A 14383-nucleotide genomic window follows, 5' to 3' on the forward strand; every position below is an offset into this window, starting at 1 on the left:
GTTTTTCAGTACCCCGACAAGGCATGATCATTTCCAACCCAAAAACAGTGGGAAATATCCCGAAGGAGTGATGCTATGATTTCAGGAAGTAGGTTAAGGGATTAGCCCAAAAGAAAAATAATGTGTCTGGAAGTTATTTATTGAGGGAGTGACATTCTACAGATATACAGACTTTGGTTTAAGGGATTAATCCTTAGAAAAGAAGTAAGTCTGGAGTCGGGTATAATTATAATCTATAATAATAAGATATACTGTCTGTCTGTTTTGACTAGACTAATTTTTAAGGGGATTCATTAAGACCAGACAAACAAATAATTAAAGTCATCTCAAGACCTCCCATTTAATTGGAATTAAAAACAGAGGTTGAATTCAATTATTATTTCTGAATTTCTTTACAGCATCTTCTTTTCAGTTGACCTTAGGGGGTTAAGATTTCTGGGAAACCAATTTCAAGGGTATTCCCCAGGCCTTCACACTCTTCACTCTGCCTTCAATCTCAATCTTTATCATCATTTAGATGATCATCAGCTTGTTTTGCTTTTCAGTTTTAGATTCTTGCCAGCTTACTTGACTTTGCCCGTCCGTCAAATGGAAATTTCCATAAATTGTATAAATTGCTAGAGACGCATATGACGTATCATCATCATCTGCTGGCTACCGGCTGAAGGAGGAATCTGCGATTGCCGAGAACTTTCCAACCCGTTGGAAAAAAGGAAAAGTGATGATGAGCGAGCGAGCTAGTCATGTCTTTAACCGGTTTGTAAATGTTTTTCTTTGTTTTTCCCGTGTTTTTTTTGGGAGATCGAAGCACAGCAGCTGCTGGAGGAAAGCGAAAACCAGGACTAGAGACTATTGACGATCTGGGCCAGGCTCAAAAACTGGCCATTAAATATATGGATACACAGCAGGTGATCGGATGACGGTGTTGACACCAACGAAAAACATAAAATAAAAACCAGATAAATTCCACACTTAATTGCCGGGCATTCAAATTTGTTTCTTCTCTTCAGTGAAGATTCTACATTGAATGCATTTTCGAGACATTTTAGAAAATCTTGTCGTTTTTACCACTCTTCATTTCTTTTGATGCTGCTGCTGCTGCTGATGCGGCTTTTATGAGGCATTTTTGTAGCGAAAGCCTATTGGAAAAACTTGTCGCTGGTCTTGGTCTTGGTCTCGGTCTCGGTTTCAGTTTTGGTTTCGGGTTTGGCTGTAAAACAGGTGCTTTCTACGCGGGATTTCTTTTCGGTTGGTCGTGCCCAGGTTGGAGGTTCGATGGGGTCATCAGCGACAATGTGCCATTCGTTTTGTGATATATCACATTATAATTGATGGAACTTGAAGAGAGAGACTCCAGACCTCGAGACCGGCTGCTGCCGCTGCGAATTGCACTCTCCACGCACTGATGCGATATTGTCGAAGATGTCGCCGCGATACCGATACCAAAGATCCCAACTCAAAAACCCCACAAACAATGGACCACGTAACACCCCGAAAGCAAAGAGAAAAAAATAAAAATAAAGCAAACAATACATGGATTTTGTTTGTTAACAAGCTCTCTGGGTCTACCTCTGTGAATCTACCCAAATCTCCGATTTGTTTGGGGGCCCGGCTTAAAGAGAGCCGCCAAGTCTGGGACCATTGTATAACACAACATCGAACAATATAAGCGAAGATAGTATATGTATATGTTGAGGAGCTACAAGAAAGAGGTGGCCCCCACAATGCTGCCAATTTGTTTTGATTCCAAGGATTATGTATCGACGGCCCAGGCTTACATAGATTAGTTCAACGGAAACCTTATGGTTATAGTTAAGGGGAAAAGAGAGAGGAGAGTTCGTAGAATAATACACATTACTAAAATCGTATTATATTTATGCTGGGTTAATCAGCCGCAGTTTTCCTGGAACAAAAGTGCTTTCACGTACTTGCTGCTCCTCCCTGCTCATACTATGGTAATCAGCTTGATGACCCCAAAGTAATTCCAATCAAAGCCAACACAGGCACAGTGAAGGTCAATAGAATAGCAAAGCAATGTAAATTTATATAAAAGAGGAATTTAGCAATGTTATTATTTGTTTAGAGCTGATTTATAAACTATATATCTTTGATTTAAGCTCATTTATCTTTAAATATAAATGTTAATCATTGTTTAAAACATCATTATTTACATTTCTCTACACTTGATCATCACTGTTTTTGTGCTGGCCTAATTAGCCTCCATGGAGCAACATCATGTTGTAGTACAAGGACCTGGCAGCACTTCCTCCACCTCCTCCTCCTAACCTAAACCGGTAATCATGACAACCTATTCCCTCTAACCTAACGACGGCGAGGAAACAGAACTAATTATGCGCTTAATTGCGCAGGAAACAGATTCAATACTGGACTATCATGGATACGGATACATTTTTGGGTAGGATGACGCTGGTGAGGAGTGAAGTTATACAAGGATTCTTGGATACCATGCGGGGTGGTCGTCTCTCACAGCTTACCTGCGCGCATTGGTGGCCTGGTGGTGATGATGATGCGACTGATGTGGCTTGGGTTCTACTGGTTGCAATGATGATGGATGAGCTTGTGTTGGTGATTCTGCTTCAGGATCTGACTGATGGCCATTGGCCGACACTCCATTGACCAGCTCCTGTCCCGCACTAGAGCGAAGCTCCTGACCCCAGTGATCCATAACATCACCCAGATTGAACTGCAAAGTGTTGTCGTACTCTTCGCCATCATCATCGTCATGGTGGGTTTGCCTTGGGGCAGGTTTGGGCATCTTGGGTGGTTCCACAAATAACCTTTCCGTGCAAATGGGCTCTCCGGGACTGTAGGAGGGGGCATCCTCTGGAACAGGAGCTGCTCGCTCCAGACTCTTGGCCAGACGTAGACTAAGCCGGCTAGAGTTTTCCTTAAGTGGGGAGCTCAAGGCAATGGAATCATCTTCCGGAGGTGGCAGTGAATTGGCCTTGACACTCAGATTGGTGACCTTGTGACTGGAGTGCAGGGCATGCAGGGCACCCTCCTCATCCTCACTGCTGGAGGGAGCTCCCCTGGCTCCTGGTAACTGAAGCTGCTTTGGCTGCTTGGGATTGCCACTGCTGCTCATTTGGGGATTGAGGTAGTGATGGTGCAATGGCCAAAAGGTCGCCAGCTTGTCGGTTGTGATCTTAGGGGAGTCCGGCTGGGATTGATCCTCCTTCGATTGCTCCTTCTCCTTCTGCCGCTCCTGCTCCTGCTCCTCGTTTGCTGCTGCTGCTGCTGCTGGTGTGACCCACGTCCAAGTTCTTCTCCTTGCATATTATGTCATATAGGGCGCTAATGGGACGCGACTCACTGCGCACGCGCACCGCTCGCCGGGATCGGCTGTGGAAGCGCTGCTTGTGCCGGCTATTGCGACCGGATGCGGATGCGTTTACTACGGGACTAGCCTGCTCTACGGGATTACAACTACTTATGACCGTGCTGGATGTGATGGGGGAGTTGTGGTTCGTAATGGGCTCGTTGCCCTCGTGGCTAACTTCACCTTTGGTAGGGCTCACAGATCCCTGAGAGTATCTGAAGAAGCGACCCTCGCTCCCGGTCCTTGGCTGTGACCTCCGGCTCCGATTTCCGCCTGCGCGCCCCTCGCTGGACGCAGAGTCGCCACGAAAAAACGAGACTGGTGCCACACTCGATGCCGTCGAGGTTTTGGGAAAGGATCGTTGCTCCACCAACTGAGTGCTGGGCGTAGTATAGACACTTCGATAGTTCTCGTTCAATGCCCCTGCATCCGATACATTTGGTGTGTGAATCCTTAGCTGCAGATCCGTATAGTAGGCGGGCGTGGTATGATGATGGAAATGCGGATGCTGGCCACGATATTTCACGGCGACACTGCTCCTCTGTGAGCTGGAATCCTCCGAGTTGGTCTGCTGCTTATCCTGATTTGGCAGCAACTTCGCTAGCTGCTTCTTCTCCTGAGTTTTGGCAGTGGCAGTGGCAGGTGCTGTGGATAAGTCACTAGAGGCCGCAATGGTTTCTGCAAAAGGAAAAGATAGAAAAAAAAGTGTGAGAGAGACGAAATGAAAATAAGAACCAAGGTGAGAGTGGACTTAATGGAAAGTAATGCTAACTCGTTTTCCCCAAACACAATTTTCCGCTTAATGTTGCATTATGTGCCCCCACAAGGGGGATTTGTAACACTTAGAGAAATTGGGAATTCAAGAAGTAAGTTTATTTGAAGGTAAATATATAATATTTAAAGAATTTATTATTTAAAAGTTTCAGAAATTGACTCAAAAATTATTATCATTCTATTTCCTTTATAATTGATTAGGTTTTCTCGAAACTATGTTATATTTCCTATACAATTTTATGCCATTTTAATTTTTTTTTTAGACGTTTATTACTTAAACACCAAATAAAAAGTAAGAGCAACATAAAATAATTTCCTTTTATGGCATTGTAATTATTGGTATAAAAACTTTTTGGAATTCCAGCTTTAATAGTTCCTGATGTATAGAGTTTCTTAAGGACATACGGACAAGCAGGCGAACGGACAAACGGACAAATAAAAATATGGAAAACAAGTGCTTCAAAAATTACCAATAAAATATATAAATTAAATAAAGTGTTTTTGTTGGACTACTTTAAATAATCTCCGAAATAAATACATATATTTAAGAGTTTCCATATTTATATATATAAGCCACATTTTATTTTTTCCAGTGCATAATTCTCCCCTATTTCCCCCCCCCCACCGCAAATCTGTCTGTGTGTGCTTACTTTTCTAATTCACTTTTTCGCCCGCCGCACCACTTGGCGCGTAAAAAAAGCAAATCTTGGCAGCAATTAAATTGCACCTGAGCACTCAGATTAATATATTGCATGCTCGGCGGACATCTCGGGCCCCACCCACTCACCCACCCACCTCCTACTACACCTACACCTACTATACACCTAAAACCTACAACCATGTCAAGGTGAGGTGAGGGTTGCCTGCTTTTTATAGCCGAGCATCATCTGCTCTGGCAATGAGTGCAGTTTTTATTTTTATTTCTTCTTTGGGATACATGGGGCAGAGTGACTGTGTGAGAGAGATTTGCAAATGCAAATCGCATTTGACAACTGCCAAGGCATAAGCGATTAGTTATGCTATTTTCTGTACAAAAGTAGGAAGCAAACGAATGCCTAATTAATCAAATATCTGAGAGCTCAAAGGGAAAAAATAATATAATGGTACAAGAAATTTACTTACTATTATTATTACTATTTTCTGTACATTTACTTTATGAGTAAGAGAAATAAAAGCAAGATTACATCAAAGAAAATACCCAGTTTTATGTGTTCCTAAATTTATAGCCTACTTTGAGGAACAAGAAATAAAGAAGCAGTAAAGGAGATTAAAGAGCTTATTGTAAATTATAGTACTAATTAGTAAGACAACTATTTCCCTCTAAATTTCATTACAAGATCGGTTTATAAAGACATCTCTATAAGAACAATAAATAACGTATAAAATATCAATAAAATACTCTGCATTCTCTATGAAAATATCTTTGCATATTATAATAATTTGCAGAAAAAGCATACATAAGACCATATATTGTGCACTATTACATTTAACTAGAGAATGTTAATAGTAAAGAATCCCATTTAGAGGTCTAGGAAAATCTATTATTGAATACACAACCTGTTCATAAAATACTTTATTGCACAATATATAGTACACTCATTGTAATCCACAAGTACCGGCTATAAAATATAATGCTTATTATTATTATTATTCCTTTTATACAATTCATTTGACAGCTGCGGCGCACATTTCAAATGCCAAAAATCTGAAATGGAATCCCATGAATGTGCACAAATAAAATGCTTTTTGCAAATGCTGAACAAATGTAAGAGCTCTCCTCCTTTTCCATTTCTTTAATTTTTGGTGCCTAATTTATTATGACAAGCAGTCAAAAAAAAATATGTATATGTATATATGAAAGTATAGGGAAAAATAATACAACAAATACAATTAACAGGCAAATGCGAGAAGAGAGGTTCCGGAGAGTGCGATCTTCAAGATACATATTTGTCCAGCAATTACGAATGCCCAGTGAAATTCAAATATTGAAACAGTTAGCACATCTTCTCGGTCGAGAGACTTTGCCGCATATCTAATCAGTTGGCGGAGAGCAAACAAACACAAAGCAAAAGTCAATTTGTAGATCGGAAAAATGGCAATAAGTGCTGAGAGGTAGCAGGAAAACATGGTCTGCAATTAAAAGGCAATGTTGCAGCAGGCCAACAAAACACAAAATTGCACACCACAAAATTTGTAATTCAATTAGATGGAGAGCCAGACACACACTCATGTGTGTGGGCGAGCATTTTGTCATAGTTTTAACTTTATAAAAGAGTCAGACAGTCAACAGTCAGCACAACCCTTTCGTAATTTCAATCAGCGATTGAAGGGCTTGTTTAACCCCTGAAACACATCACAACATCCCACGCTCAATTAACAAAAAAATAAAGCAATATGTTGCCAAGCGCCATGGTGGTTCTCGCACAATTCCCTCAATGTCTGTCTGCTTTTTTGGTTCTCTTAATTGATTGAAATGGTTTTTTCAGTTTTTTCTGTATTTTCTGTATTTTCTTCCTTTCACTTGACTTCAAAATAAATTTCTGTCTGAATTCTTTACAACAAAATCGCATGGGATAAGGCTTTGCCTCTATTTCTTTTTATATATAAAAATCTTTCACCTGAGCCAAGTCAAGTGCAAAGAAAGATTACATTATAATTGGCAATTGTATGAAACATATATCAAGAAAAACGATTCTAGTGGGAGAAGGGCGGGCACGTGCTTGGTCTATTTTCATGAAAAATAGAAAATGTCAAGAGGCATGCTCTGATTCAAAATCATTTGTCACAATCTAATGATATTTCTGAGTAAATAAATTGCAAAAGTAAGAATATTGAACTCAAAGGTAAACACACAAGACTCCCCTACCTTATCTGTGGAGCAACTTCCTTTCTTTTCCGGAAAAAACAAAAAATAATTGAAAGTAAACATAAAGCTATACTTTTTGTTTATATTTTGCCAACACAGCAGAAAGGTTTTTAAAAATACATCCGCAAAGACGACAATAACCGCCAGAGTTGAATGAACAAAAAAGAAAAGAAATAAACTCTATAAGGTTTACTGAAAATGTATTCAAAATATATCAAAAATTGTGTACTATAATTTTGTTCTCATCATAAAATTGCACAGGAAAAATATAATATTTCTGAATGCATTTACGCAATGTCTAAATCTGGTCATAAACAAATTTTGAAAATCATGCAAAAAGGCAAATTGCCAACGTGGGATTTTCTCCAATGCCGGGTTGCATGCCAAAATCCAAACCAGAAAAATAAATAAACCCAGCGAAAATTACCAAATACAATTTTGTATCTTGGCATCATGCCGCTTTTCTGGGCTATTCGAGAAAACAGCTTTTAGGCCAGACGTTATGATTATTTTTTTCACTTAACTTTATCAAATTAATTAAGAGTGCAAAGCAGCTGGCCAAGAGTTAAGTTTAGTCATAATAATAATTACAAAAAAGCACCCATAAAGCTAAAGTTAAACCCAATACCAACAACTGTTCGCCGGCTGTCAACATTTTTGTGGCTTCATTGCGTTGAGTTACCAAACGCTTCTGTACATTTTTTTTGTTGTACTTTTGCACTTCTGTGTGTGGCTGTGTGTGGTGTGTTGTGCCTGTGGCAGTTGTGGCAGCGAAGCTGATTGATCGATTGCCTGTTGTCTTGCGTTTTGCGTCTTGTGCCACAGTCCCCAGGTTGCATAATTAATAAGGGGAGAGGCGAGCGTAGAGGGCAAGGCTTAAACTTGCAGCACTACAAAATATCATATTGTCAAGGCAATCCCATTCAGAGGCAGGCCAGCCAGCAAATAAAAAAGAAATAGTCGAAAGGGTGCACTCTAAGAAATTGGACTTTAATCTAGAGTTTAAAGGTACTAGTAAAGATAAAGGTGGCTACCGTGAAACTGTAGTAAGTCCAGAGTATTTACAGAGAGAGGAGAGGTATTTAAGCTTCACAAATACTATATCATGATATATGAGAGGACTTTTTGAAGGGAGTCTTTAATGTACAATTAAAAGGTACTTGTAGGTGGCTATTATGACTCTGTATAAAGTCCAAAGAATATATAGAGAGAGAGGTATATAAGGCCAATATATCAAGCTATCCAAAATCATTGAACTATTCGAATTAGACTTTAATATCAAGTACTTGTAGGTGGCGACCGTGATACTGCTTTAAGTTAAAGGTATAAATATCTATAGTTAAGAGGTATATAATCTCCACAAAAACTAAAAAACATACAACTCTTCAATCCCTATTTCCTTCTATACAAAATTTAAAAATAAAACTTAATTTCCCCAAGTGCACAAGGAAAAGCCATACCTATAAATACCTGTGTGGCTGCAAAATCACAAAAAAAGGCAGTGAAGGACCAACAAAAATAAATATAAAAAAAAGCCTAAAGTTGAATCAATATTGAGAAGAAAAAAAACAAAACTGCATTTTACAAAAGTGCCTGCCTGTTTCGTTGTTTACAGTTTACAGTTTTTCAGCTTTTCAGTTTTTGCAGTTTTTCAGTTTGCAACACAGAACGGAGGCAGGCAATGTTGCAACGTCTCGCCGTTCGGGATTATTTTTAAATGCAAGGGCAAACTGCCCACGTTGAAGTGTAGTCCGACCACCGCAATTTCCCTTACTTTTTTATGCAATAAACACACATTTAATTATCAACGAGCAGAAGGGAACCCCAAGAACGCAAAACCTCTTATCGTCATCGGCCATAAAGTGGCCATCATCATCAGTGCTGTGCTAAAGGAGAGTTCTTCTTCTTGTGGAAAACGAAACTCTTGACGAAAAGTGCACATCAAATTGTGTAATTTCATGTTTGGCAATCAAAAGCAGTTAAAAGAACCACCGAACGTTGGTTTGGGTGGGAGCTTCGAGAGGAAATTGGGTTAAGTAAAGTTCATCGGATGCTGGGTTTCGGCAGCGTGGGATGATGAGTGTGTGCGGGAAGTGAGTGCTCCAAGAGGATAATAAAACGAGGGATCTTAAAATGTGGGGGAAAAATTCATTCGAGTGGCTCTTCTTAATAAAAGGCTTTTCTCTCAAGCTGAAAATCTAAGCCTATCTTTAAATAAATAAAATATAAAAGGAAAGTGAAATGAAATGCTGGCAAAAAGCAAGCCAAGAATATGCAATGTAATTTCTGTTAAGCTAATGGATTATTTTCATGTATATACAGTTACTATTTAATATATATAATACCGCAGAAAAAACTTGATAACTTATGGTTCTTTTTATGGCATATTGATAAGAGCTGTTTGGAATATAAATAGAAATAGATTCCTACATGGCATAGTGACTGTTTTATGATAGAAAACCCCATAGGAAAAATATATAAGCAACAATTTGAATAGGTCGTGACTAATAATAATTTTAAACAATATAAAACAAACGACAAGCATAATAGAAAATACTGCTTTGAAAACAAAAGAGAAAAAGTGTTATTCAACCTTTAATTCTCCGTTCTATTTATGCTACAAAAACCACTTAAACCCTACCAAATACTATATAATAATGTATTCAAATTAAATTCCCAAGTGTATTATTTGAACACCAAAATCATGTAATTGTTTCCATTAGATGGCAAAGCCAACTTCGATCAATTACAGTTGTCCGTCAATCTCCGAATCGAATCTCTGTATAAATCATTTAAGGTAAATCACCCAAAATACAAATTAATTCCACCAAAAGTAAATTACTTTATTGATAGCCATCGCTAAGGGAAGGGGCAGAGGAGCTTGTTTTAATCCGCTTTTATGGCCAAAGTATCTTTCGTTCTCTTCCTATTTATTGGATAACAGGTCGTCGTACACAAATGACCTCTGATCGAAGGGAATGAACAACTTTATAAAGCAGGTTGATGGTGCTGGTCACTTTGGCACTTAAGCCCTTAACAAATGAAATAAAATGGCCATACATCAAAGACTTGGGCAGAGGGAACTATCCAAAAACAAATCAAAATGAAATAAAACCAGGGTCTCTCCACTAACAACAACCAAGTTAAAAACAAAGGAGCACCGAAAAACAAAAAATCTCTATCTCCGTAGAGACAAATGACACAATCTTTTTCGGGGCTCCGGGTTAAGTTAACTTGTCTTTCTCTCCTCTTTTTATCACAAAACTAAGACAATAACACCTTTTTTTTTGTTGGCAATACAAATCATTAACAGTTATTAAACAATAATCCATTGGAAAAAAAATTGTTTATATAGGAAATCATCAAGATATCTGGACAACTGTTCGGCCGGACGACGCCATCGTTTAAAAATAACAAATCGTCATATAAAATGACTCTTTCGGGGTGCCAAAGTCTACTAGGTGCTGTAGCAATGAGTGTACTGAGAAAAAGTCGGATCAAATTTAGTGAAAATTAAAGGAAAATGTATTGCTTATTTTACAGAAATTGGTCTGATTGGATTTGGGAACTAATGATAATTTATTTACTCATACACAGCTGTTGAACCTTTTCCAGATAAGGAATGATACTTGAGAGTGATATTATTATATTACATATGTTATATAGGCATACAATAAATTAATCCACGCATTTGGTAAAATGATTAATAAAGTATGATTCAGATGGCTTTAAATTCCTGAAGAGATTATCTACAAATTGTATTTACTCAGTTACAATTGTACAAATAATTTATTGCGCATTATATATATAGGATTTAGGATTTCTAAAAGTATAACAATAAACTAGACAACAAGAGATATATTCCTATTAGAACCAAAGGCAGAATTACTTTAATATTTTTTGATATATTTATTAAATGTTTTATAAGTCTGATTAACAAATGTAATACCCTTTATCAAGTTCAAAGTTTAGTTAGGAATTTAATTACACTTCTTTTGGTATTTTTAGCACCTGCAAAACTATTTCTACAACCACAACACACACTGCATATCTGTGAGATATCAGCTATCAAAGGCATTTCGTAGATACTAACTGCGATATCGGGGAATATCCATACTGCCGATGCTCCTGCTGCTGTTCAGAAAATATGGTCGGTGATATTTTTCGGGGTTATTGTCCAAGTTAAGGACACCCTCGCGTATTAAGCACTCCTTAAGGGCCAGCATTTTTTTTTTTTTTTTTTATCGTTACAGAAACAAAAACAAGAAACTTTGCTAAAATTGGCACGCCTAAAAACGCGGTCCGAATTGGCTTCTATTTCTCGCCGATTTTGCGTGAGGATTTTCTTATTTTATTTTACTTTATTTTATTTTAGAAAGTAAGACAGACACACGCGCCAAGTGCTTAATTTTTTTCGGTTTTGGGCAAGATTTCTGCAGAGGAGGCTGCTGATGCTGCTGCATGCTGTTGCACTTGAGGCGAAAATAGAAAAGCGCTTTTCACTCGCGTCAACTTTACAACAAGAGACACTCGACGGACGTCGTGTCGTCTTCTGTCTTCTGTTGTTTCTGTTTCACAATTTCCCGTATGTTTTTCTCTTTTATTTCTATTTCGTTTATATATATTTTTTCTTGTTCAGTAATTTTTCCCAAGCGTTTTTCCGTCCGCCTCGGCGCTAAACGTTTTTGCGACTGAGCGACGAGCGCTAGACAAAAGTATCTAGAACTCAGAAAGCAAGCAGAGGCGTCGCTGTATATTTTCATTCCTTATCTTTTACTCGGCGAAGCAAAAGAATTAAAACAAAAACCGAGCGAGTATCTGTGTGTCGCGCTCTTTGCATTTGTGATTGTGTGTATCTGTGTGTGAAGCGGCTCTCGCGCGAGTGTCTATGTGTGTGTGTCGGCGGCTAGTAGAAGCAGCGAAATCAAAACAAAATAGCCAAAACAAAACGAAAAACGTGCTGCTGTCGCTTCTGCTGCAACGGTAACTGCCACAAGGCGTGAAAAGCTGAACAAGCTGAAGATGCCGGAGATGCCGATGCTGCACCAAAATTAAATGGAAATGGAAATGGAGATGGAAATTCATGGGGAAAACTTTGGCTAGAAAAAGGGGGAAATATAAGGTTGTGCCCACAGTTGTTGCCTGTGTTTTAAGTGTTGAGTGCAGAGTGTTGAGAAGCAGAAGCAGCAGCAGATCGATGGGTCAGTTGAAAAAATGTGGTACAGTGGAAAATAATGAACTAAATACTTATAGAAAGTAATACTATTAAAAAAATAATTTAAAAAAATATATATAAAATATAAAAATATATTCATTTTTATACCATTTCAGGGTATTATCACTTGAGTCGGAAGCTTAAAAGCAGTGAAGGAGTCATTTCCGACCCTATAAATCATATATATTCTTGATCAGCATCAACAGGCGAATCATTCTGGGCATCTAGGAAAGAAATTTTTTGTTGTCAATTTTTTCACTTTTTTGAAAGAGTTTTTTACATTGTTGGATTTGAAAAATTGACAAAAATTTAAATATTTTAAAAATTTAATTAAGGTATGCAGATTTATAAATCTATTAAAAACTAGCACAGAACAGCTTTCCGAAACGAAATTGATGCTTTTTTGGCTTAGTTATGAGTTTTATAAGAGGTGGACTATAGAAAAATTCTTATATAAATTTATAGTAAATATGAATGCGAATATTTATACCCTTACACGGGATTGAAAGTTCTAGAAAAATCAGTTTAAACATTTTTCTTAAAGAAAATATTGAAATACAGTAAACAATCAGAAAATCTTATTTCAATCTTTAGTCTTAATTCTTGATTTAAAGCTTACTACAAAATTTATGAATTTAAAATTTCAGTACTAAATGGAAATATTTAAAGCATCATTGGTCTGTCGAATTCCACTTTTAAATTCGAATAAATAATCATTGAACAATGTTTACTTTTTGGGACAATTTAATAATTAAGTAAACAATTAGAACTCCTTTAAAAGACAACAAAAAACACAACCTGTGCCATGGTTACACTTTGCAAAATCGCAACGAGACCAACTGCAGATGGCGGAGCATGTCACCGAGCTGTACAGACACACTCAGCCACCAGCAGTTGGGTGGAAAACCTGGCGGGGATTTGGGATGCAATGGGACTGGGTTGGGTTGGGTTTGGGGACTTAGGAAGGGGAGCACACAACGGGCAATGTGCTGCTCCACATGTCGGGTTAAAATAGCAACAGAAACAACACTCAGAAACAAAGCTCATTAAACGGCAGGAGAGCCAGAGCCAGAGCCAGAGCCAAAGCCAGAAAACAGACAGAAGCAGAAACAGAATTGCGGCACCGGCATTATCTGGTTTACGAGGTTGTCCAACGGTAAACGCAGTCCGGGATGCGGGTACATAAGAGGGGGGTTAGGGGGGGAGGGGATATTGCACTAATGAGTGCGTGCCATAATTGGTCATCCAGTGGCCCCAACTGAAGGAGGATCCAACAAAAACTCCTCCTTTCCCATCATCATATCGACAGGCATTGGTCAGATTCTCTGGTCACCTGTTTGCGGATAACCGGGCGTATACTTAATATTCCAAAAATGATGCAGGCTCTATTGCCAACCAAAAAAATGATAACGAAAAATATATATTTATGTTTATGATGCACGGTGAGAAAATAGATTTAGTTGCTATAGTTTCCAATATACATATAATAATTTAAGGAATAATTTTGATAATACTATATATATTGATGATAATAAACATAACATAACATAATATTTATATAAAATTATAAAAAATTATAGTACACAAACATTGCTAGGAAGGAAAATATATATTATATACATAGACTAAATCTGTTTTAATTACAAAAGAAATGAATAAAATATTCTAACAAAAACTGCAATTATAATTTTCATTTTATATTTAAAGTTTCTTTGCTTTTACTTTTACTTTTGGCCAAAAGCTGGCTTTTTAACCTGTGTGACATGGGACGTTTAGCAGTATTTATGCCAGTTTTTCTTTCCCCTCCTTTTTTTATGGGGAACTTTATGCGTGTGTGTGTATGGTATGGCATATGGTAAATGTCAAGCGGTTTTGCGCTTGAACTTTGACCTCCCTTCGCTCCCCCTCCGCCTTGATATTTGCATGCTAGCGAGGGCAACTTCCCTCGGAGCGGAGGATTTTCACAATTATTATATCAATTTTGATGGCAAAAGCCAAGGCGAAACTACTACTAAAGCAGGGCAACAAGGCGTATGCGTAATTTCGTAGTTCAGGCACGTGCCTTCTGGGGTCAACATGGGGAGTGACGTGACCTCATATGCCCACACACCCACCAGAGGCCCATTTGAATTCACAGAATCTCAATCTGAACTAGAGAGGATCGTGAATAAATGGTTTTATTATAATA

At 38.1% G+C, this 14383-nt stretch overlaps 1 protein-coding gene across 24 annotated transcripts in view; it reads right to left on the reverse strand.

The window, feature by feature from the left end:
- The window catches only part of Svil (Supervillin), a 154316-nt gene that overhangs the window by 73576 nt on the left and 66357 nt on the right, over positions 1-14383 (reverse strand). For 13 of the 24 annotated variants that reach the window (XM_086829593.1, XM_086829584.1, XM_086829581.1 and 10 more), the window contains exon 2: positions 2496-4018. In XM_086829593.1, the coding sequence (XP_086685719.1) occupies positions 2496-3106 (611 nt within the window). In that variant the 5' untranslated portion in view covers positions 3107-4018. Of the gene's footprint in view, positions 1-2495; positions 4019-11073; positions 12037-14383 lie in introns of those variants that run through there. The other 11 variants (XM_086829595.1, XM_086829597.1, XM_086829588.1 and 8 more) reach the window with 5 other exon arrangements.

Source organism: Drosophila serrata, unplaced genomic scaffold (genome assembly GCF_035046125.1).
Source record: "Drosophila serrata isolate PLE 108 unplaced genomic scaffold, ASM3504612v1 contig_217, whole genome shotgun sequence".
Taxonomy (NCBI): Eukaryota; Metazoa; Arthropoda; class Insecta; order Diptera; family Drosophilidae; genus Drosophila; species Drosophila serrata.